Below are 26,994 nucleotides of genomic sequence, written 5' to 3'. Positions count from 1 at the left end.
AAAATAAGATTATTTGTACATAGTGGGTTGGTTTTAGTCAGGTGAGTTCTCCAAGCCGATTAAACTTGTGGTTGCTGACTCAGGATAGGAACAAGAGTCAGTAGAAAGTAGCATCAGGGCAGTCTCTGCTTCAGCTGGTTCACATTGCCTTTGTGCCTCCCCCCACTCACTCCCCATTTCATGTGTTTATAGCAGTACTAATGAGGATGTAGCACACAGCTTCAAGAATCTGTTCAAACACTGAAACCAGAAGCAATATGAACACAGGACTGCACCTGGAAGGACAAACTCGCATAAGAGAGAGTTTCAAGTCTCTCAGGCAGAGAGACTGCATTTCCGTGGATAGAGTTTTTCAGAGCTCAGAGGGTATTGTCTTTGTAGCACTGTGCTATTCTCAGGAGACATACAAGCAGTGTTCAAGCTTTTGACGTGCACCTTTGAAGGCAGCTGGCGAATGGCTCTCTTGACTGTGCAAGGTCCTAAGTCCCTAAATAAACTGATTCATTTTTGCTAAAATGTTGCTTTGCTAGATCAAATTATTGTTTGACTTATGCTTGTATCCTACTTCTATCAGTAGTCTTGTCTTGATTACTCAAAATGCTATGCCACATTGTGCATTCACTGCTTACTAAAAAAACCCCAAAAAACTGGTGGTGTTCCCTACCTCAAAGGATAGCAGTTTTAAGTTGGTACTGCATAGTATATTACTGGAGCCAGCAACCACTAGGTTTCATTAATTGTGCAATTATACAGGTGATGAGTTAGATATATTGGTCCATTTGATAGCATTGAGACTTTACAGATTTAGAGGAGTTATTTTGCCTAGTGCATTGCTGAAAAGCTGCTACTTGAGGTGAAACACAGTAGCTGCTTAGCAGCTGGCAGATTCCTAAAATCCAATGACCCTACAGGGGAAATTTAGGCAGGCAAAAATGTAATTACTTGGTGTATTTTTTACACTGAATTCATTTACACAATGCCTTACCATGGAAATATATCTCACTCAATGTCTCTATTAGCACAGGTCTTCAAGGGTGGAATTGTACATAATTTATGTAATCTGAAGACAATTGCAGACATATTAACATGAATAAAGTTATTTAGAGTTCTCTTTAAAACTTGAATCTTAGTTCTTGTGCTTAGTTAATTATATCAAAATAGACCCATTAGTTACTCAATATAAAAATTTGCCTCTTTTAATTAAATGTGTTTGGGGTTTTTTTCAACATAGCAAATGCAATATAGCAAGGCAACATAGCAAATGCAACATAATAAAAGCCAGAATTTAAAATAACTTTCAAAATGTTAGAGGCACGTAGATAGCCTGGTAATAATAACATAGCTATAATAACTAAATTTTTAGAATACAGTGTGGAAAGCTAAGCTATTAAAGCAGAAAGCCTGCTATCATTCTGGCTTTCATGTAGATACAAAAGTGAACAAGATCATGTGAAGTGGTTACTGTCAAAATTTAGTTTATTATAGATTATTTAGTTGATTATAGACTGTGCATTTGGGGTTTTATTAAAATGAATTGCACTGGGGCAATTGTTATTTATGAAATGTAAGGCATAGGGTCGTATTTCTAAAATTGATAGAACTTTGTGTGAACATCATGGATTCCGTCTCTGACTAGTTTTTTAGCTGGCATTTGGACTTAATGAAAGATACTCTAACTTCTAGATGGAGCTAGAAGTTGCTGGAGATGCCTAAAAGTGAACCGAAGTAGTGACCCTGTGATTTGCAGGAGTGTTAGTTCAGATTAATTTTTAAATAAAAATACTACAGAGACAGACTTCATGTTCACAGACACAACTTTCCTTTAAGCATTGCATTGCCTTTTCCCTGACTGCTTTTCCTGCAGATTCAGTTGTTCTTCACAGTTTTTTGCCACTTTTTCCTCTATAAAACCAATAATAATAGCCACTTCTGCCTTCTAATATGATCTTTCTTAGTTGGTTTTAATTCATCCCAGTTCCCCATTCTGTATTGGCTTGCAAGCATACATCTATTTGGTCTGACTACCTACTTTCTACACTGTTTAGATGGAATTTAGCTGGTTCAAGCTATTGGTTTTATTGTTTCATTTGCTTCATTGTTTCTCCCTGCAACTCTTCTTATTCTAAGTAATCTGTTGTTACTTCCTCTGCTAAGGATGTGTACTCTTGAGCTGTGTGTTCTTCGACGCTGTCAAAATTCCCCGGTTCTTTTGTTTTGTTTTCACTCATCTTTTATTTCTTTGAGGTTCATCCTGTTTGCAAAAACTCATCCTGTTTCAAAATTACTAACTCAACACCTCCAGTTTTTATGGAGGTGTAACTTGAACTTAGACTATCTTCTCAGCTTCAGGTACTGCATGATTCAATGTTTGATGCTCTTTTAAGAAGTACTTCAGGTGATTTCATTGAGGAAATTAGGATCAGATCACTGTTATTTACCTCTGAAGGTAGGAGAACTATCACTAATGAATCTGTGTAAATTAGGATCTCTCACAGAAGGGTTCATGGACTGTTAAAGTGGATACTTTGTGAGACCATTGGGACAATGACACAAGAAAACTTTTGAAGGTTTTGATATAAAACATTTTTAAAATTATTTTTAATTTCACATCAAAATATACATAAAAATAGTCTGTTAATGATAACAATAAAGCAGAATCGTCATTAGACTAATATGCACAATTCTTTTCAGTGTCATAAAAAATAATGTAAATAATATGCAGTCGCTGCAAGGATGTATGAGTCACATATATTTTTATTCTTCAGTACAGAAAGGAAAAGAAAAAATAAAAAATGAAGAGTCACTTATTTACTGCGAAATTATATTTACTTATTTACATTTCTGGTCTAAAATATTCTTAATGTCTGCAAAATTATAATGAAGCTTTACTTCAGTATCACATACCTTTTCTAAATCCCCTATTGCACACTTGTAATTTCCAGGATTGTTTCTGGCGGCATCATATAATGATTTAGGAACTACTTATTTCAGGAGTCTACTGTTATCAGCAGACATTAGAAAATATTAAAATGGTTGACAAGTTTTTGAATGACTAGGTAAGAAGTATTTTAATCTTCCTTTAGGCATCAAAGCTTTCTCATGGAGTAATTAACATCTCTCAGGTTCTTCTGTATATTGTAGGTTTCTCATACACACATAGTATAGCCAACAGTTCTATATTTGCTTTTATTATTAACTCCTCTTAAACACATTTACATTAGCATGATTCAGCACATAGCTTTGTGATGTGTCATCTTTTTCTCTACCTGTGCAGTCTTTATGATACAAGTCCTTTGAGAATTGTAGGGCAGTGGATCTTTTAAAAAAGTGATCTCTACTTTTTGCTGTATTGGAAGGGGGTGAAGAAAAAGCCAAATCTCTTTATTCTGGTAATGCATCTTATGTCTTTATGAGCAGAGACTGCAGTGGAAACTGGGCAAACTAGAGCTGGTCCAAAGTAACCTCTTCCAAAATGCACCTATTTTGGGCATCCTGAGCACCTCCTCTTTCCAATTGCACACCTGTTGGGCATTTTGCTTGCTGTTGTAAACATAGCCAAATACAGTCCTGGATTTATTCTGCCACTTTGAGATCAGATAACAAGCAGACCTGATACCAAAAGAAGGCAAAAGTACAGCAGCACTGTGGAGTACATGTCCTATTCTAGACTTATTATTTCTTTATTTGTGCAATAAAGACAGCAAACAGCAAGAGGGGATTTGTGTACAGTTAAGGAAGATATAATATGACATATTACAATAGTTGCAATTGACTTTTACTGTTTTGTTACCAGTGTACAGCTTGCTTTGGGGCTTAACATATTATGTCTCTTTTCTCATTTGTTTTGGAGCAGAAAAAGAAATATTCAGAATACTCAATAATTCAATTAAATGCCACTCTTGTCTTTTCCAGGGCATAAAATTTTGCTGTTTGCATTCTTTTATAATATGTTGATGGAAATAACACCATTTCTCTTAAGATCGTACAATCCTAATTTGATGGACAACCTTAAGCTGACCAGAACTCAAAAGACATTCAAAGCAGAAAAGAGACCCACCAGAGAGTTTTTAAGCAGGAGGAAATTAAATGAAAGTTGGGATGAGTTATCGAGTATTTTGATAGCTATAAAAGCCCAAGAAATCCAAACCAGAAAGGCATCTTGTTCAGAATTCAAAGAATAACATTCTGTGTTCTTTACCTTTTTTTTTCTTTTAAACAAAAGATAACCCAAACTCCTCTCTTACAAGGCAGACCAAAATATGACATCAACAAAAAAACCCCAAAATTAAAATAACCCACATTTAATTTTAATTTTTTATTTTAATTTTAATTAAAATAACCCACATCAAACAGAAGAAAAAGAAAAAATCCCCACAGTCTTAAAGACAGTGCTGATTTGGCGTATCTCTCATTTTAGCCCCCTTATTATTCTTCTACTCTTCTATACAGAGTAGGCATGTTTTAGTTCCACTTCATTGTTTTACTTTTTCCTTTTTTTATTTTGTCTTTTCTGCTATTTCATCCTCCTTTCTCCCAAAAAACCCTTGATTTATAGCCTGTTACACCTTCAAGTTTTTGAGTTAATACTTTAATTTATTTCCACCATTCAACTCCATGTTTTTATATGACTGGCATTCACAATATTCTGACTTTTTCCCAGAACTTTTTTTTTTTTTTTTTTTTTGCATTTAAATGATACTACATTAAAACAGAACCAGAACATGTACACACAACAAGACAATCATGTAATGCAATAATGTATTAGTCTTGTGCCCTTATGGTACATCTTCCAAAACACTGTTGATAACAAAATTGGCAGACTCTTATTTCTAAGGTCCTGATCCAGCAATGAGGTTTGTATAAATCAGTTTGGAATGCTACCCGTACTCCCAGCCATGGAATCATGCCTCCATTTTTTAAGCACACACAGACTATTTTTAATCATTACCATACAGAGGTTCCAGCAATAAATTTGATTTTTAGGATCAGTAACTGAAAATCAGTAGGATTTGGTCCTTTAATCCTAAATATTTAGAATTTATTTGGCTTCTCTTGAAAAAAATTGACTGATTGATTAAATCGTTAATTACAATAATTAAACAGAGGAATATTCTCTTGTGGTCCTAATCAGTCTGTCCATCAAGTGCAAATGTGACCAGAATTTGTTTTGTTAAATCTCCTATCAATCCCTTGTTTAATCAGTTTCTTAGTGACATATGGTATAGCTGGCTTCTCATTGCAAAAATAATTTTCAAAGTTGAACAAGAAAATGGCTAACATTCTCCATCTCTTCTTAAGCTGCTCCTTTAACTCTGACAGTATTAAAGCTCTCAAATGCCAACAGTGACAGAAGACACTGTAGCTTAAATGACCCTGCAGAGTAAAAATCTTATTATCTGTAAAAACAGCTCTTGCAAGTTGTAAAGCACAATGGGGAGAAAAGTAACTGGGCTCTGTGTAATAGAACATGATTTCCTCAAGGCAAGTATTTTCATCTTTTCATGATGTCACTTGACCAGAAGTGACATCATTCACCAACTGTACCAAATGTCTGCATGGAGACAAAAAAAAAGTGATACAAGAGGACAGTTGTCAGGTCTAGCAGGCAATCTTTTTGGTGCAAGGGGAAACTGACTGAGATCAGTTTAGAACTGATATAGTCATGTTTTCATTTTAACAGTGCACAGACAGTCAGGGCAACAGGACATGCACTTTTTCCTCTCTTTATCTCCATCTGCTTCATTCATCTGGTCAAGGACCAGGTGTTTTGCCAGTGAGAGAGAACCAAGTCCTCATAGCTTGGTCATTCAATTTAATTTCAAGGTAATTTGTTAGAAGACTTCTGTATACTTCTGGACATTTTGGGAGCAAACTTTTTTTAGTGGCATGAAATAAATGTGAAGTTCCATACTTGATAGGGAACTGTGTACCTGACACTGCTTGGGTCACCAAAAATTACTTGAATTTGTTATATGGGATCTTAAGTAAATCATTTCAGCATGATTTCTCAACAGTGACTTCATTACAGTGTAATATTTGGACAGCTTCTTGAGTTGAATCTGTGTTTACTTTCTCATCTGCAATATGTCTGTGATTATACCTAACTGACACACACTGACTTGGGAACCTGATTGTATCCATGGCTGTCTCCCAGACCTTGAAAAAGTACCATGAAGTTAAATTCAAGAAATGCACTTACAGATTTTAGGGATTGATGTTGCATTTCCCAGGTTTTATGCACCCAACTTTCCAGTTGCAAAATTCAAGTTCTCTTTGGAAATAGCCTGTGTACAGCACAGAGCACCATTTCAGCACCAGATAGATGGTTCAGTGGCTGTGCAGCATACAGAGTAAGCCTGGGGATAGTATTTCATCCCCAGCAGCACAGTTCCTAGGCTTGACAAGTCCAAGCCTGAACACTAGAGAACAGAGCTCAGACTCAGACAACTCATGTTTTCTCACCAGCTCTATCACTGGCTGGCAAAATAGCCCTCTGCCCCAGCAAGATTTGTTGGCAAAACTTCATGTAGCACTTTTGAGTTTTCACAGAAAATGCTGTTGACTGAGAGGGCCTAAGTGAAAAGCTGGAAGTGTGCTCCAGCTGTCAGAACATACACGGAAAGCCAGGCTCTGCAAGGGGGGCATTGTGCAGTATATTTTATGTGTGTAATCAGATCATGCCACAGCAGCATGAGGTGACAGTGAGCTCACTCCACATGTGGCACACAATGAGCTGAGAAGGATGCATGGCATGGAGCCCAGGAAGGAGGCTGTCCCACTCAGACCGGGCAGTCATCCTCTTTGGGTTGTTACAGGCGCAATCTGAAAATGAGTCTGCCCTTGCTGAATGGAAACCATGGCCTCATTCTGGATCTGTAGTCTAAGAGCTGTACTCTAGATAAGAAATGCTTCCTGTCTGCAGCATCCGGGCGCCAGACTGAGGCCACTACCTGCTGTTTCTCAACCATGCACAGGACTCAAATGAAAAAAACTTCACTTATGATCTGAAGGTCCAGTCACCTAGCAACTGTGGTACCATTAAAGGTTTCTAACTAGCTTGGATTGTATATCCCCACAATATTGATGTATTTAGTTACTGCAGCTTAAAAAAAGAGATAGATTGATTCTTGTGGGGGAAAGGAACCATGTATTCCATATAGCAAAGCTGAGAATTTGGGCTGGTATAGAATAACTTCAGAGGCTGGTGATCTGGACTCTGTGAAGTTAATAGCATGCATGAATAAATAAAAATATTGGCCACAATATCTCTAGAAATTATTTGTAATGGCTTTGGAAACATATTCCAAGTATTTTGTGATAGATAGCAGCTATTCATCATGCTTGGGAGCAATTGCAATGTCCAAAAACCCCAAACCCATAGAAAACTTCCCAGTGTACAGAAGTGTATACTAGTACACTTGCAGTATACTGAAGAACTGAGGGCTTATTTGTTCTATGATGGCTTAAAATATACTGCAAAAGAATGCAACAGCTAAATCAAGAAAGAAGTATAAGTAACTGCCCTGGTTCCAGCTAGGAAAGGGTTAACGTTTGCAGTAGCCACAAGAGGTTATCCTATACCACCTCCCATCATTGCCAGGGGCAGGAGTATTCCCATGCTCAGGGTATTGCTGGTAGTGAAAATTGTGTCTGAATCATTTGCCTCTCCTGTGCACTCTGTCAGTGATATTGCTGCTGTTACCATCCTTATTTCATTGCTGTTTCTGGTAAATTGTTCTTATCTCCACCAATGATCTTTGTCTTTTCTCCCTCCAATTCTTCTCTCCAGCTGCTGTAGGAGAACAGGGAGGGGAAAGAAGGAGTGAGAGAGTTTGCACGTGTCTTGGAGTATTTTTGCATGGTTTGGAGTTTTTCAGCGAGAACACTAAATTGATGAATACCATTCCTAAACCATGTCAGTAACATTTGCCTGTATCTTCTCAGGACTAAGAAATACATGGGATGCGACACATAAGGCATTAGCAAGAATATGTTGGTGTTTTTCTGGGTAGCTCATTGTGTCATCTTTCCACAGATGGAAATGACTGAGACCATATTATTGTGTTTGAGGTACGTGTTCTGTGAACCTGTTACACTCCGGAGTGCAGTACACAATAAGAGCAACAGAAAGCTGTAGCTGAGGTATCATATCTTCTCTGAGAGGCATTCATAGCCTCTCATATACTGAAAAACTGTGGAAAACCAGTTCCTCCTGTACACCCAGAAAGTAATATGGATGACTAGGAAATTTTTTTTCCCTCACAGGTAATATTCTTCAGATTTTCTCTTCTGAATAGCGCCACTTCTGTGGGCTTTGGAGAGAGTTTTTGCTTTATCTAGAAGTAACCTCCAGTTATCTATCTGAAGTTCTAGTTTGATATATGGGAAGATTGTTCATACTAACATCAGTTGGGCTTGTGCACAGAAATATGAGACCAAGAGACATAACTACTGTTGTTTACATGATGTTGGTAACACATGCGTATCAATAGGTACACATTATATATAAAAACCAGGGATCAGGTGGAGACAAATAATACCATTTTTTAATTTTTTTATATCTGAAGTGCAACAGCCCAGTGCTTACCATTGAGAAGTTTCAAACAGTACTGTTGCAATTTTGCCAGCCATTTGTAAAAGAATATTGCTGTGTGCTTTGATTTTTTTCCCCCAGAAGTACAGCTTTTATGAAATCATTCATTATTTGGAAAAGTTTGAAGTAATTTAGAAGTTATACTTGAAGGTATTTCAGCCTGTATTTTTCATCCAGTTCTTTATTTCTTTTATCTAAAATTTCATATATCAGTGCTCTGATGTATCAGTGCCTATATTATAGGCTACCTGTAAGTCTTTTGTATAGTATTTTTCAAATTCCCTAAAAATCAGCTTGCTTTCTTCATTAAAAAAGCAGAAAAGAACAAAAGTTATTGTGCATAAGTGCTGCTTTCTGTCCTTCTAATAAGAAAATAACAAAATGAAACAACTCCCCAAAAAACAACAAATTACAAAAACCCCCCCAAAAATAAACAAAAAAACAACCAAACAAAAACAAAACAAAAAAAACCCAAACCAACAAAAAACAAACAACAAGAAAACCGCAACCCAAACCCGGAAGTCTTGATACACCAAAACAAATATTTAATTTATTGGTATTGGGAAAGGCATAAATGATGGAATTGTGAGTTCCTTTCAGAAATTCCCTAAGAAAGGCACAGAATTTAAGAATCTCAAAAAAAGGGGCCAAAATTAATGTCATAGATTCACATCATATACTTGAGTGAGGTATTGATGAGGAGAAAGCTGCCATTTTGCAACTTCATCAATTTGGTATCTTGCATAGTCATAGTTACATTTATCAGTTACATTTATCAGATTTTTTTTTAAGTTTCGGTGCTGCATAAGGTGTAGGACTAAAAATTTATGATTCAGTCAGCTCTACTTCTGCTATTCCATCATAAGTCTCTGCTACCCAATCTCAGAGGTAAATGCTTTGGGCAGGATAAACAGCAAACAGTCTATAATGTGGAAGGGAGGTACACTAACTTTTCTCCCAGAGCATGCTTCCAATCTAAAAGGGCATATCCTTTGGAGAACGATGGAACAAGTGAAATTTTTAAGACTGGTGTGTTTGATGGCTCTCAGTGACTCTGCTTTTGTAGAGGGAACTTTTTTACAAAGATGTATGGCATGTACTTTAAACAATTTTTAAAAATTGTGTCTTTTACTTTGATCAAACAGGATGCAAACAGAGGGGGAGACACAAAGTAGATTTCTGCAATTACACATTGTGTGTACACACTTCAGAAAAACTGGCTGTGATTAGTGTGTTTAGCATCCTTGAAATTGTAATAATTTCTCTTTACTTGTATGGTTATAGACCCAGTGCTACTGTCTTTTCCTTAACAGTGACACCTGCACTCATTGTCACTGAAATAACTGTTCACTAATCACCTCTTAGAGTATGTTGTAGATTCACGAGGTTACAAATGAACACAGAAACCATGTGAATAGCACAGCAGAACAGCATTTCCTTAGCATATGACATAAGCCAGCTGGAACCAAAACTTTACCAAAATAATAGAGGGATGTTTATTAAAATGGGAATACATTTATTTGGAGAAAAATAGTTCAGCTGTCTCCTCTGGTGGGAGTGTGTTCTTTTTTGGAAACTGTCAGGAACTAGGGAGAAGTTCTCTTTCCTCTCTTACACTACTTCAGCAATCAGAGGGAGCAGATTTAGTAATTAAGCATGCTCAAAATGTTTCAAAATGATTTGAATAAATGAATTTCTAAACTTAACAACACCATGTCAGAATCAAGAGCTGGTTGTGCATTCTCCCCTGTACAGCCTAACACTGTAAATAAAGCACTACTCTAATGGTAGTATTTTCTATAACAGGAGAAACTATTTTTTGTTTAAACTCTTGTTCATGATACCAACAATTTTCATAAAGAGCAGTCTTGCCTTGCTTTTCAATGGTTTTAATGATAGAAGCACTAACTCATTTTTGTAAGCTGTTCATGACTCCTTCTTTAGAGACATTCCACACAATAGACATTCATATTTTAAAGTAAAGCATTGCATTGCCGTATCTTAGAAGATTTTGACAGAACGAGTAAATGTTACATTATCAAAGGATTTTGACAGAATGCGTAAATATTATATTATCCTAACAGGAACAACAATAGCACCCAGAAATCACTTGCAGTAAAATTCAATTAATGGAGAAAACTGGAAGTAGAATTTAGACATACCATACCTCCCATCAAGTATCTAAGGATTAAGATATACAGAAATTGCACTGATTTTTTCCTTTTCCAGCAAATTTCAATTTTTATATGGAGATGCTGGCCATATCTCCTACATGTTCCACTCTACTTCATGAGTTGTCATGAGAACTCATGCTTCTGAGAATAAATGAAATATTGATATTAGCTACTAAATTATAACTCTGGGAGTGGTAACTATTGAAGTCCTACTTAGACCACAAGTCCACCTTTTAGAAAGCACAATGGAATTCTGAGGGAGTCTCTTCAAGTTTCCTTTTTTTATTATTTAGCCTATGACAATTTGGGCACTTCAATAACCATCCATATGAATACCACTTTGTGAAAAGGTTTACTGTGATCCAGAAGTCACTTACATCTTTTTGAAACAGCCACATTTTTCTGAGATAATTTTGTAATAGAAACAGAAAGCTAATGTGCAGTGAAAACCAGCTTTAATTTTGAGCCATCTATTATGCAACTCTTAACCTGAGAACAGAATGTCTGCTGAGTAAACAGAGTCCTCTCAAAAGAAAAATAATAATTTGTAGAAGAATTTTTCACCATTTAATTGAGAAAGAGCAAGTGCACCCATGAAAGCACATATGAGCATTCTTGCTTTGAAAGAAAAAGGAGAGAATAAATCCTATCTGGAGTAGGGAAAAAAGTTTCAAAAGACTCTTCAAAGAGTCTCTCAACTAATCCTGTGGGAGACTCAAGAAGAGGGAGATGAATCTGGGGAATAAAAAGGAGATCTTTAATTAAACTCCTCAAGCTCTGTGTATGCATATGTGTTTTACATATGTCTACTGCTAGAATTATTTGCTCACTCCTTGATGGGTGTTGCTGTATTGCACTGTTCAAGTTCCCTTCCAAAAGTAAGTTGAGACCCAAAAAATGCAATGGAGAAATAAACAAGAGAGAGAAAGACATTTGGTTGTAACATCTGCTGAGGTTCCAACCTCTAGGCAACCCATAAAGATTAGATTTATTGGAAGTCTGCCTTTGATAACACCCTCACACAAGTGACGATGCCAGAATTCATCTGCTAGCAGGGAGTGTAACCAACTAAGAACCAGAGAATATTAAAGCTGAGAATGTTCATACTGAAATGCTGCAATAGGCAAAATGTATGATACAAGATTCACTGACAGTGACAAAAAATAATTTTGGAAACATGCTTTCATGACCCTGTTAACCTTTGTGTATTCTGGCTGACCTGTAATCTCATTATGGATTGAAAGAATAACATAGTTTTAAAGTTTGCAGCATAAAATTATCTTCAAACCATTTTGTGTTGCATCAAGGAAAATAGTTTTTTGGTAGTTCTATAAATAAAAAGTGATGGTGAAACCTGAAGAGCACTAAGCAATAAATAGTAAATAATGTAGGAATAACCTAAAATGAAAATCCTTCATATTTCAGCAGTTTTGAATGCCGTAGTACCTTTTCAATGTTCCTTAGTTTTAACAGCAAGTCTCACAATCTTTTCTTTATGGGACATAATGTATTTTATATTTATAATATATAAATATAAATAAATATATAAAAAATATATCTAAAGTATATAAAAATATTTATGCATATATATGTATAGATAAGGAGGTACATATTAAAATGAAAGGACTGGAAAATGGTGCACATTTGAGAAACCTAGAGAGAAAGACTAGTATTTCATTGCAATTGGGAGAAATATAGTAATTAAGTAAAAACAGGTTGTGGAGGAAAGGCACTCTTACCTCAGGAGACAATCTGCCCTACTTTCTTTTCTCACATTTTGAAATCTATTAATCTTTTACTTGCTTTATCACTTTCCTGGTTCCCTGCAGGCCAGAGCTGACAGCTAAGCCTCTGTTTTATCATAAACTGTTCAAAGTATGTCAGAAAATTACTTACCCTGCTGAGCCTGAAAGTGGCAGGAACCCACCTACTGGTTGCCCCTAGACCAGGTGATCACTGTTGCTTGAGTGAAATTGTAATGATAGTCCCAGAACAGTTGGCAGATTGTTACAATATTATGATCTTTTACTGCTTCCAGTTGAAATCCAGAAACTGAGTGGACTTTTTTTTTTTTTAATTATTATTGTCTGTAGAGGTAATTATTTGTGTGTCGAGCCACTCTGATATCAGTACAAAAAGATAGCTTTTCACCCTGTGTTATTACCAGCTCTTTTGTATATGAACAGGGTCAAGTAGTTGCACTGCCTGTAACTGTCAGCTCTGTTCATTCTGTCGGCTCTCTTCGCTGTCTTTGAATACAACCTTTAAAAATCCTTTCTATTTTAATACCATTGCACTTGAAGAATTAGTGTTTAAAATACACTGTTGTCACTACACTTAGGCATGATAAAATGCAAGGATAAGGTGAGTGTGGTCATATTCATTTCTCCAAAAATAGGATTCCACTGGAATTTCTACAGTTATTTCATTTTAGTAGGCGCTAACTTGTGATAAAAAATTTATGTACCTCAAACCTGATCACCTCTGTGATCAAGCAAAATGAAGCAGAATGGGAATTGCAGACTATTTATGTTCAGCCTGTATCATGAAATAATATGCTCATGTACTGCATTTCATCTTCAAATTCTACTATCTGTATTGTCATCTGAAATAGCATATAAGTAAGTGGTATATGAGATTGTGAGGTTAAAATTAATCTGAATGCAGATGGACCTGCATTTTGCAATTCTCAGGAGGAAGTTATAACACCATTCTTCACTGCTTTCACCTCTTGTGAGATAATTGTTTCTTTTTTGATAACTAAGGGGAAAAGTACCACTAATGCTAGGCACAGCTCCTTTTATTGAGACAGGTTATCTTTGGATTTTGTGCTGGTGAGAATATTTGCAGGGAATTCGTTGTTGATGTCCTGTTAACTAACAACAACCAAGTTCGAAGGTAAAAGTTAGAGGACTTGTGAATCCATGAAGGTCTGTAAAACTAACCCAGAATGAGTTTTTCAATTCTTCCCACTATTCTGAGTTAAGAGGTAGGATGTTTATTACCTTTAGTTCTGCACATCAGAAATGTCCTGCTTATTTGTGCAGAGTGGAACATTTCCCAAAGTCTCTCAAAAAATATCAGGGATGTCATTTTGGGTCTTTGTTTACCATATTAGCTTACCATAAAGCCTTCAACCCTAGTCTTGTTAAGGAAGCATTCTCTGCAACAATATCAGTGGTTTTATTTTTCTTAAAATTTGATTATGTTGTTGGTACCCTTTGACTCATTATACTGTGCAAACAAAAGAAATGGTCTCCTCTCCAGTTTATGCTGGTAGATCATGCAACAGTAGAGGTGCACTACCTTGAAATGTGTACCTTGAAAAAGGAAATAAATGTCAGTTATATGGTCTTTTTCAACTATTTTAGGTGCATAGGAACTTAACATGAATTGTGTTATTTGTTGTAATATCTTTCTTTGCTCCTATTTTGCTCACTCTTGGCCAGTTTAAATGCCAGCTCATTTCTGATTTTTGGGAATTTGTGAGTCCCATGAATCCTTATCATGATGTTGTTGTAGGCTTTAGGGTATATAAGGATACTGGGACTGAAAAGACACTGGGTAAAAAGCACTACTTCCTCCTAACTAAATAGACATTGCATTGCAGAAATTATAATCTGAAGACATGTTTCAGAGGTGTGGTAAGAAACTTGGACAGAATTGCCTTTGATATGGAGGTTGTGTATACACCACTGTTCAGTTATTTATGTTGGTTAAGTAACTTTATCACATATTGTTAAAACATTAAAAAACACAGAAAGGCAGTTGAGTCATTTTTGTGTCCTTCACAAAAACACTGTTCATAGAAGTAGTTCCAAAGTACAGTGGTCACTGATTATTGCATAGTGGTGGGCCTTGGGTTGTGCTGAGGGCCATCATCTGAAAGGACTCAGCACCTCCTGAGAGATCTGCTGCAGGATAGCATCAACGATATTTTGGATGATTTCTCAAATAGTACAATATGGTTGCTAACAGTGAATAGGGGAAGAGAAACAGATTTTCCAAATGCAAACTACACAATGTGAAAGCTTGGGGTATCTAGGCACACATTTTTTCAGTCACAGGTTTGTCAGTCTCTGTCTTCTCCACTATTAAAAAAGGGACCAATAATATCTTTACTTTACAAAGGCATTGGAAAACAATTTCAGTTTTCAGGGTATATTTGAACAAATTTTGATGACATTGCTCTCTCTATTAGATGGACAGATCTGCCAATGGGCTGATGAAAGAAATTATGATGAATCAAGATGACAAGCTAGAAGAAATTAACTCCAGCAGATGCAAAATTCTGTATTATGCAATATTGCTTGTCCAGATTTGTGGTAGCTGATGTAATTGTTTCACTGCAGGAAGGCATATCAGTGATGTGGCTAGCAAGGCACAGTTTTCAGCGAGTATTTTAATGTATGTTTGCTAAGCAGAAATGTGAAATAAAAATCTGTATTTTAAAATATTCATATATTTTTCTTTCTTTCTTACAGCTTGTGGCCAATGCAATCCTTTTTGTCAGTGTAAATTTGTATGGGGTCTTTGTGAGGATTTTGACAGAAAGGGCTCAGAGGAAGGCATTCCTTCAGGCCAGGAACTGCATTGAGGACAGGCTGAGACTGGAGGATGAAAATGAAAAACAGGTCAGTTTCTAAGCCTTATTTATTTTTCTCTGTTTCTCCCGATGACTGTAGTTATGTGAACCACAGGTTAGGACATTGTTGCCAAATGCATGCTAGGGCATGTGTGCATTTCCATTGCACAGGAAGTGCTGTCTTCCCCCATCTGCTTCAGGTCTTCTTCCCCAGAGGATGCACACTCTTCACTCTTCATCTGCAGAGCTCAGAGAAGGTACAGGCTGACTCCACAGCTACTGTCAGCTCCACTGCCAGAGGGGATCTATTTTAGGTCTGAGTCAAAGCCAACGTACTTTTGTAATATAAGAGTGTGGTTATTTATCTGTATGGATGTTTTTGGGTGGGGGTTCGATGCACTGTAAATACTTTTCTTCTCGCTGAGTATTCTATAACCTGTTTGCCTTCATGACACTGATAAAAAAAAGTCAACATTTTGGGCACAAGGACCTGCACTGCTAACTGAATAAATATAATTGATTACAAGAATGAATATATTATATTTTTGTACAACTAATAATAACTGTAATAGCAATAGCAATGTATTTCTTCTCAAAAATCACCTCAGTTATGTGATAGTTTATTTCATACAATTTTATCAGTCAGCCTTCCAAGCATATTTGGAAACAATAGACAAAGAAAATGCTTTATTGTGGATCTTGCTGTTGTTACTCACAAATCTTGATGCCATTTGGGTTTCCCTTTTGTTTCCCTCTATATGTTCTCAGTATTCTTCACACATATATTTGTAACTCTGTCACCTATTGTATTAGTAGCTAGTTTTCCTGGTACTTTTCCATGGTCTTTCCCTAAGAAAGAAGAAAGACAAAACAAATGCCAGAGCTCCAAACCCTGGGGGATACAAGGCTTCATGCTATCTTGGTTGTTTCTGGGAACCAAGACTCAGAACAACTCTTTGAGATACATTTCATGGACAAAGTACAACTAGTGCTGAAGGGGGGCTCCAGAGAAGGGGCTTGAACTCGGGAGGGAATTGCATCACCACTTGTCCTCATAATTGGTGTTTTTTATCAATTATGCTAATTTTCTGAACCTATAAAAATGTACTTACCCCTGGGGAGGGATGAGCTTTTGTGGACATCTTTCCAAAACTGCCTTTGAAGGCCTTCAAATAAAGTTCTGCTTTTATATTACCTCCTTACTAAAATTATCTCAAGTTTCATTTCCAGGTTGGGAAAAAGAACAACAATCTTTGTCTTTTATAGATTAAACCTGTCATAGCTTATACCTGCTATTATCTGTTGGTGTGTAAGGTTTGGACTAGCTTTTTCTTTCTGTATAGGTGATAAAAGAGAGTGACACTGGAATACCTTTGTGGCATGGTGGTTACTTACACCAAACAAGATGGCAGGGTCCTCAAAGCCTCTGTACCTCACACAATTTTACTGCCCCTCATTTGCAATCTCTTTAGCAAGTCTGTTTCTACATGTGGAGTAACACAGGTCCATAAGTACTTTCTGTTATGAGTTAAGTGAATTTGTGAGCTGAACATACTCTGTAATAAATAGACATCTCTTTGAACACTGCATGTCTTTGCTGGCTGTGTAAAAATGGCATTAGGATCAAAGCCTTTAGATTTAATTCTGGTCTTTTGTAATCCAAAGCTGCAGATTTTTTAAAGGCATAAATGTATCATGAGTGAATTTCCATGGGATTTAAACAAGCCTGCCATTTCTGTCTTTGAAAACCTAATTATGGGATCCAGCATGAAAACAAAATTGATTTTTTGTGTTTCTCTTGTTAACACATTAGCAATCTGTCTTATATATTATCCATTCATATAGAAACACAACAAAAGCAATAACATTACACATAAATGCCATTATTGTTGATAGTATACCTAGATAATCCTGCAGATGTTTTTCCAATGCAGTGAAAAGGTCAGGGAAGAGAATAAACTTTTCTCTTACACTTGTGAAATTAATTTTATGCATTACAGTGTAAAACTCAGTGCAGTTGTGAAATATGCTAATTAGCTGTCACAAGTACCACCAAAATACGTTATGTGGCTGTTCTCACACTATATTAACATAGCTCTAGAACCAGAGTGAGAATTAAAGCACGATTACAGGCTACAAAATTATTCTGCAATTGTTGTGGCATAACATACTCTGAGTTTCCAGCTGGCAGCACTCAAGAGTGTTTTGAGAGAAGAAATGCTGCTGACCTAGTTCAATTTTTGTGATCAGTCCTGTAATTTTGTTCTCTGAAGTATCAACATTACATGTTAAAAAGGACTGAATGTTTTCATCAGGCTTTCTTGTCTCATCCAAATGCTCTGCCCTAGAAAACATAGCCCTTTAACACTAAGAATTGTAACCCAAAATGGTAAAATTATTCCCTGATATTTCTGTGCAAGTCTCTTAATGGAAAGGAAAGAACATGGTCTTGACTTTTGAACAGACACAGCTTTCTGGAGTTAAAGTATTGACTGTGTGAAACAGACACCACAGATGAAACTGTAAGTGAGATTTCTTCCTCTGTGTCCTACTTACAGTGAATTCTCCTCATGGGATGTATTTGTAGTAATAGCCCCACAGGATAATTTTGATAAAACTATTTTTGTGAGCAAGAGCAAATATCTTGTGTTGGCGCATATTTTTGGATTCATGCAAACAGCCTTGGAAGTGTTGCTGGGGAGAAAGGGAGCAGACAGATTCTGTTTATTTTAAAATTCAGTGTAATGCTCACCCTGTTATCTATTATCTGTGGTCACAATTAATAACTAGCCTTCATGGCAGCATCATCCATTTGTTGCATTGCTGAATGTTAGATTGCAATTCCACCAGAAGCGAAGGCCAAGAACCAAGTTTTAGATAATGAGCAAATAGTTAGTTACAATCATCCACTTGGGATAAGCTTTTTCTCTTGTTATCTATAAATCTCAGCAGCAAGCTATCCTCTGCAGGGCAAACAGCTAAGAATAATTATTGTGAAGTGGGTCCCTTTCCCTGGAATTCTGTTTTTTCTGTTCATGCTCTTGCATGTGAGCACTTCCCCTCACTCCCACTGCACCATCTCTCTGTGTCCATTTCCTTAATTCCAGATAATCCTTTTCCCATACAGCAAAAAACAGCATTGTCACCCAGCTTCCTGAGGGAGTCCTGGTCTTAAGACATCCCATCTGTTCTTCCAGCAGTACTTCACCCCTTCCCAAGTATGAAAGGAGCAAGTAGGGATGGGGAATGGGGGATGTATTCAACACAGAAAAAGAAGGAGTCTGCTGCTGATGGAACTGATTGCTATCTGATTAAAAGGGGATATGAGTAAGGAAGATGTGGCTCACCTTGTATTAATTGCAAGTGTAGTAGCTCCTGAAGTGGAGCTGTGCTTCAAGGCAGAGATATGATTGTTGTTCTGAGACCATCTTAATTTGAAAAACAACTGGACCACTGTCTTTAAGAACCTGCAGGCTCTCATTTTCCAAGTGTCTCTTTCAGCATCTTTATAGTTTTGTTGTCCCCACAGTTTTGTGGTCATTACTGTAACTGGGTACTAATTAATATTCTAAGTATGTGCTGTGTGAAACAACTACCTTTTATTTGTCATAGACTTGTTGTCTGATGAATTAATTTTGTGCTTTCCAGCTCTTGTTTTGTGACATTGGGAATCATCCTACAGTGACTTCTTCCATACCACTCACAACGCTGTAGACTTTCATAACCCTGCTCATCTCTCTTTCCATGCCTGTCAACTCTTTGGTCTCCTGATGTATGGAAGATATATCCTAGCCCAGTCTTGCCAGCCTTGTAATGAAACTTAATCACATTGCCTCCTTTTCTTGCTCTGCAAATAAGAATATTTTTATGCATATTCATGCACTAAATTTGGAGATAAAACACATAATTTTCCTTGGTGAAATGCACTTGTTGTAGCACGGGTTGATATGAAAAGTGCCTGTTGCTTTCATATAAGGCAGGCTGGGAAAACATTTGACTCCATGCAAACCTTCAAAGCCCACAAAACTGCCTTAAATATCTTCACCGATTATTTAATTTCATAAGTACATGCAAGTATGTTTGCAAAATAAAACCTTCTTTCAAACCATTTGTTTAGATTTTTCCTTCCCTCCTAAATGCTACTTTTGTACTTCCTGACAATTACAATTGACAGTGGAAAATCAACTGGAAAAAGTAAAAGTATCCAGAACGGATGAATTCCTATTTTGAAAACTAATTATGAAATCAAATCTAGTTTTTCAAACCTTTGGGACGGGAGAAATGTATTTATTAATGGCACCTGTCTTCCAAGAAATAGTTGCGTACTTCACTACAATGCATGAATTTTTATCTATTTAATATAAGAAACTGAAAGAAGCACTTAAAAATAACTGGGAATTAGGAAGCATGGGGCTGACACAGACAGCTGTGTGTCTGGCTTCAGGACCACAAGACTGTCACTCCAGCTAGACTAACCAGATTTGCTGAAGTATTGTTCAACACCATGCTACTGAAGTAACGCTGGTTCTGGGAGACAGACTAGAACTTTGGTGGTGGCCTGCAGTTCCTCCATACAAGTTCACCAGATAACGTGCAGCTAAATTTTCCTTATGCAATGCTGAATTGTGTGTGCAAATATCTGCATGCATATGTGTCTGCATTCCAAGTGTCTTCTGCAATTTAGGGCAATGTCCTTAATGTTGAATGTAGTAACTGGGTCACCACTGAGTCAGAGATTTGATTAATAACTGTTCATAGAAATGGAAAAGGTGCCAACAAAAGATACCATAACTCTCACTGCCAAATGCTTTGAACTACTGCTTAGGGTGTCTTGCTTTCAAATTCTCTGCTGCATTCAGATTCTCCTTTAAAACAATTTGATCTAGACATTTTGCATTTTGGATGTGTGTACTGCCTCCTGTATATTTGAGTAAAAAAATGACTCCTACAGAAACCCTCCAGTGGTTTTGTCTGTTGTGTTTAATTTCAAACCCTTATGAAGAAAGGGAAAAAATTACATTAAATTTGAATAAAGCAAATCATGTTGGATTTTGTTTTGGTAGTGGATAACAGTTTGCTGAGGTTTTTAGCCTTTCAGTACAGCAACCAAACTAAGGAATTAGGTATTTGCACAGCCCCAGGCAGAAGTAATTTCAAGAGTGCCTGACAACATGCTTATCAGGCTCTCCTCATGTTTCCCATACTTTTTATTCTCAGAATCTTGCATATTTTTTTTTCAGTGCAGAAGAATATATGAAATTTATCATTAATACAGGGCTTATTTCCATAACCATTCATACTGGCAGAATGCATCAGCAAACTGCCCTGCAGCAAAAATTTCATATGGATCCTGTGTGGATGCAAAACCATATTCTTGTCAAATTATCTGCTGTGCAGCAGGGAAGTGATACTGATTTTGCACAAAGTGCAAGGTATGTGGTGGTACTTGGTCCTCTGCAAAAGCTAGCCAGTGTGATCTTTGAAAAACATAGGTGTGTAAGAGCCTAAATGAGAGATGCAGGACTCCAGGCAGCTCTTCCAAATGCAGTTTATTACATCCAAGACGTTACAGCAGTCCAGAGTCATGAGCGACAGAGCTGTGCCTACAGCTGTCAGCTGCAGCTGCAGGCAGGGCTGGAGATCCTTAGTTTAGGTTAGAAATGCATTATTTACTTTTCTTTGCTGAGCATCTTAATACAGTAGAACCAATCTATACCTTAACTTTTATCATAACTACAGCCTATCATAACTACTACATAATAACAGCCTATCATTTACTGCTAAGCATACATATCTGTGAGACTTTCTTGTCAAACTTTCATCCTTCCCAACATAGGTAGACTAATTTTAGCTAGCAGGGTGAGCCTGTACAACATTACCACTATGTTCTATGTTACAGGGCAGCTTAAAATTGTATCTATTCCATCATCAAATTACAGTCTTACACAGGAAATTCTATCTTCAAAATTCTATTTGTTCTAGGATCAGGCAAAACAGGAAATAAGAAGTGTTGCAATTTGAGGCTGTCGGTTTGAACTACTGGACTTCAGGCCTACTTGTGCAGGCTGAGTACCAGTGTCTCTTAGCCAAATCAGAGATTAGAAATTGTCTTGGTGTCTGCTTCATTTGCCCCATTTGGCTGCTTAGATCCTTACACAGAAAAAAAAAAAAAAATACATGGCATCCCTGGTCCATCTTACACCTTTCTCAGGTAAAAAGATATATGGAGGCACATTCCTCTCTCCCACACAGCAATAATTGCCCAGAAGCTTTCTACTGACCAGCACCTGTTAGTCTCCAGTCCTGCAATAATCATGCATGTGTCTATCCTTCATAGAACAAATAATAAAACTGAGGCTACTCAGATGAAATAAAAACATCCAGGTAGAAGGCCTCAGCTTCAACCTGAAGTCATTAGAAGTTGCTTGTAACCTCCTGCAAGGACAGGTATAGCAAACAAATAAATGTATTTTAATGTTACAGATCTAGTGCACCTCTTGGTTTGCAGAATAAACATCTCTGAACTGAGTTGTGCAAGAAGATACACTGCTTGGCATACCACCAGGACTCCTCTTACCTGACTTTGGCCAAGTAAAAGTGAGGCTTGTAGTCTAACCCTTTAACCTACAGGCAGTAATCCCTAATAGTAACAGGCACATCCAAGGGTAGTTCAACCCTTCCATCCTGAACTCTTTGTTAAACATAAGATGAGGTTTTTCTTTGGGAGTGGTTGCAAGTGGACACCTCAACTTAGGGCTGCACAGCTGCAGAATAAGAGAGAGATGCACCTTGCAATTCCAAAATGAAGAAACATGTAAAATGGGTAACATATGATAAAAATTTACACACTTGTAAATCATATAAAGTTAATATATTTTAGTTGCCTTGTAATTTTATTACTCTAGCTGCATGCCTTTACTTTACAAAATGAAACTTAAGAAAAGTCTATAAAAACATTTAAAAAAAACCAGGCTAGATCATTACTATAACTATTTGGTTGAACTTTATTTCATCCCCTGAAAGTTTTCTGATGTTAGTGAATGTTGTGGTTTAACCCCAAACACAACTAAGCACCACATAGCTCCTCCTTCACTCTCTCCCTCCATGGTAGGATGGGGGAGAGAACAGAAAGAACAAAGGTGGGAAAGTTCATGGATTGAGATAAAGACGCTTTAATAGCTAAAGCAAAAACTGTGCATGCAAGCAAAACAAAACAAGAAATTAAGTCACTGCTTCCCATTGACAGGTTGGTGTTCAGCCATTCTTGGGATAGAGTTTCATCACATGTAATGGTCACTTAAGACCAATTCCATTACTCTGAATATTATTATCTCCCTTCCTCTTTTTTTCCACCAAGTTATATGCTGATCATGACACCATATGTTATGGAAAATCCCTTTGGTTAGTTGGGGTCAGGTGTCCCAGCTCTGTCCCCTCCCAGATTCTTGTGCATATAAAGCCTCCTCTTTGGCAGGATGGTGTGAGAGGCAGAAAATCCCTTGGCTCTGAGTAAACTCTGATCAGCAATAACTGAAACATCCCTATGTTATTAACACTATTTCAGCACAAATCCAAAACACAGCACCCTACTAGCCACTGTGAAGAAAATTAACTCTATCAATTCTGTGTAAAAAAAAAAGAAAAATACATAAAGTGGTTACCAGCCATTCCATTTTATGTCACAATATAAAAAAATTATAGATTTATAAATTTAAATACTTATTTGTAAAGATTTATTATAGATTTATAAAGATAAAATAGGGCACATTAATTTTGTTTTCCAGTACACATGTATTTACTCAAGTTCAGGCTAAGCAGGAAGATATCTTGGACTGTTGTTTGTTGCAGTTTTATTTTTTCTTATATGTGTATGCATGTTAGAAGTCATGCCACCCATGTTAAGCTCTTACAGGTAATGTATGCTGGCTTACTTTGAGTAGAGTAGATAAATTTTTGGGTGGGAGTATTGACCTGCTAGAGAATGGGAAGTATCTGCAGGGGGATCTGGACAGGTTTCATTGATGGATTAAAGTTCAACAAGGCCATTGCCAGGACCTGCCCTTGCAGTGGTTACAGACTTGGGAGAGAGTGGCTGAAAAGCTGTCTGGTGAAAAAGACCCAGGCTTGCTGTCAGCAGCTGAACATGAGCCAGATTGTGCCCAGGAGGCCAAAAACGTCAGTGGCATCCTGGCCTGTATCAGCAAAAGTGTGGCCAGCAGGACCGGGGAAGAGAATGTCCCCAAGTACTGGGCGCTGGTCAGGCCACATTTTGAATCCTGTGTGAGGAGGAAGCCATTGAGGGTCTGGAGCATGTCCAGGGAAGGGCAGTCATGCTGGGGAAGGGTCTGGAGAGTAAGTCCTGTGAGGAGGTGTTGAGAGAGCTGGGGTTTAGCCTGGAGAAAAGGAGGTCTACAACTGCATGAAAGGAGGTTGTAGCCAGGTGGGGGTCAGTCTCTTGTCCCAGGTAACGTGTGATGAGAGGACATGGCCTCAAACTCCACCAAGGGAGGTTCAAGTTGGACCTTAGAAAGAATCTCTTCACGGAAAGGGCTGTCAAGCATAGGAACGGGCTGCCCAGGAAGGTGGTGGAGTCTCCATCATTGGATGTGCTCAAACAAACCAACTGTATGTGGCACTCAATGCCATAAAGTTGTTGACAAGGGGGTGTCTGGCCGGAGGTTGGACTTGATGATCTCAGAGGCCTTTTTCAATCTAGATGATTCTGCAATAAATTGGTAACTTAAAAATTGGTGGTTATATAATTCTAAACCTGTTAATACTTTGGCTGTTAGGAGTTTTGGAATAAATAATGGAAAATTTATAATATGTTCTCTTTCAATCAACTGTCAATCAAATATGCTAGTGTTTGACTCTGATTTTTTCAGTTTATTTTTCCTACTTGCATTGTGTACCTTCAATTAGAGAGAATGAAGGAGGAGAGGTGAACAGGCTCATACAAACCTGTCCTTATTAGATGACTAAAGACACACAACCATACAGTCTTAAGCAGATAACAGGTTTCAGTAGATAACATCATGGATGACAGTTGCCAAAGCAAGTTATCATAATTAGGCACACTGGCTACAGTGCATGAGATGCTGAAGTTCAGTTGTAAGACAAATAATTCAAAATAGTTTTTTAGAGTTGATTTCTAAATTTAGAGTAATATCCATGACAGAAATGTGGTGTGAACACTAACAAAATGTTGTTATGCATTTTAGTAGGATGCCATACTATGAAGTAAAGCAACCTCAATAGTGAATACTGATTTTCTTCCTGCAGCAGCAGAAATTCATAGAAATCTTTAAAATGTCATTAGAAAAGTCCTCTTACATGTATTTTTATTGTTGTTCATAATATTGTTTTCACTTCTAGAACAGTCTTGACCATAATAAAAAATTTATCTAACATGTTAGATAAATTTGACACTTGTCCTGTGCCAGTCTTCAAACACAGGGTGGTTCCACCATAGACCATAAACTGTTGTGTCGCCTAGGTGTTCCATGTCCCAGCTGCTGGCACTGCCACATGTGCAGTTTGCCACATGATATGTTACCACTTAAGCACAGGTTATGTCCTTGAACAGAATACTGAGCTGGGTGCTTTACTTTCATTCCAATATATGAAAAAGTATATGCTGCTCGCACACATGTTCTTAAGGGTTTTTTGCCTGTTTCCTTTGGCCAGCTGTCTATGGAGGGAAAGAGCTACACCCCATTAACTGGCAAAATAAATACATTCTAAGGTAGTATTTTTGTCAGGTTTGCCGTTCTAAATTAACTTCTGTCTGTCATGTGATTTAAATTCTTTCCAAGGTTTCTGTTCCCCATTACCTCTTCAATACAAACTTATTTCATTTGGAGTTCAGCTCCCCTTCATTCACATTTGATTAGGAATTTCCCAGTTTGACAAGGAAGTAATGAACTAAATCTGAGTCACACTTGCTATTTTAAGTGTGTGACTACACTCTGCTTCCTTAGCACATTGGTCCTTGTTCTTCTACTCTGGAAAGCAATGAGATTTTCTCCTATGGGTTAGACTCACTTCCCTGCTCTGTAAAGAGACAAAATGAGGCAAAGGACAAAAGCTTTTAGGTTTTCCTAATCTAAATTAGAAAAACATCTAGATTTTTCAAAGCAAACCATATTTATGTCTTAGTCTGTGGAGATTCAGACATCTATTCCATTTTACTGTTTTATGCTATGATTTTCTTTCCTATTGCTACAATAAAGGCATTTATGGTTTTTGAAAAAGGAAATGCTAACTGCTTGTCACTGAATATGTCTTTCTTAGGTTCTAAAATTACTTTTATTGACTTCAGGTTCCTGGGGTTTTTTTTATTCCTTAGTTTGCTTACACCCACTAGTGGGCTCAGCATCTATCAATAGCAATCAAAAAGCTTATCTTTACTGAAGATTTTTCTGCCATCAGCAGAGATCTGTACTAAAAAAGAGCATGTGCTTAAACTGAGTCACTGCCACAACTCTAAATGAAAGTGTGTGATGCTGTATCAGACAGTAGCAGTGGTGTGAAGCGTTGGTACTAGCACAGAACTGTGTCCTCAAAGTTCCACTAATTCTGGACTCTCAGCTGCAGATTGTGTTGGCTCCAGCAGCAAGAACAGAAGATTGGAGATGTTAGTGGCCTTTCTCTCGCTGCTTCCCTATGTTGGCTCCATTCCTCAACCAGGTGCCAGAGGACACCACAGAAATTTGCCACTTATCTATGTAGAGTTGATGGAGATATGTGGGTTTTGGAGGAGTGTGGGGAAGGAGAATATCATAACTCATGTGTCACAGTAGAGACTCACAAGTCCTCCACAATAGCCAATCTTTATTCTTCACAGCTCATATTTATATAGTTTTCTAAAGGCATTGTGTTTAATTCTAATTGGTTAGATACTTATGGTTCATTGGTTAGTAGTTGCTAGTGTTATGTGTCTGTCAAAGCTTTCCTCTTTAATGATGTTTACATTCTTTTTTCGTGGGTACAGAATCATTCTCACAGCTAGAAGACTCTATTTTTTACAGGTGCATATTCCTTTCTCATGGGAACTTGTTAGGCTAGCTGTTAGCTGTACTTAGCCAAAGGTGAAGGCCTGAGGCATGATTTTACAAGGGTAACAAGGTTCTTATTTTATAAGGCTTTACCTATATGCAACACTCTGGGGATGGAGGAAAGTCAGAGAATGACACAGTCCCAGAAGCAGCTTGAGCTGTAACATGTAGCATGTTCTTCAAGAAAAATTCTACTAGTTGAGGGTTGGAGCATTAATGAGGGCAGAAGAGGGGGATGTGTCCGTCTTGCCAAAGGTTGAGCTCTCTGACATTCCCTTCCTGAGGAATACATCCTTACCTAATCAAGATATTCATTGTTACATTGGTGGAACAAACCAGACACAGACGTGGAATGGAAAGACATTTTCTAACTGTAGAGGAAACTTAGTACACCATGGGTAAGCCAGTAAAAATCTGTCTGCTCTTCCATTTACCATGGAAAGGGTAACATTGGTAAAGCTGACACTGCTTGTGAGTCCATTTGCCTAACATTTTGGAAGAAGAAATACAATAACAGGATTGTTGTCCCAGTCCTGTTCATGATGGAACACAGGACGGTGTGTGGCACTTAAGCCTCTAACAAAC

At 37.4% G+C, this 26,994-nt stretch overlaps 1 protein-coding gene across 1 annotated transcript in view; it reads left to right on the top strand.

Annotated features, from left to right (window-relative positions):
• The window catches only part of LOC121349260 (adenylate cyclase type 1-like), a 106,371-nt gene that overhangs the window by 27,703 nt on the left and 51,674 nt on the right, over positions 1-26,994 (top strand). The window contains exon 2 of the mRNA XM_041459503.1: positions 15,252-15,401. Coding sequence (XP_041315437.1) covers positions 15,252-15,401 — 150 coding nt within the window. The remainder of the gene's footprint in view (positions 1-15,251; positions 15,402-26,994) is intronic.

Source organism: Pyrgilauda ruficollis, unplaced genomic scaffold, assembly GCF_017590135.1.
Source record: "Pyrgilauda ruficollis isolate IOZ18807 unplaced genomic scaffold, ASM1759013v1 scaffold137, whole genome shotgun sequence".
NCBI lineage: Eukaryota > Metazoa > Chordata > Aves > Passeriformes > Passeridae > Pyrgilauda > Pyrgilauda ruficollis.
This window is presented reverse-complemented; position numbering and strand designations above follow the sequence as displayed.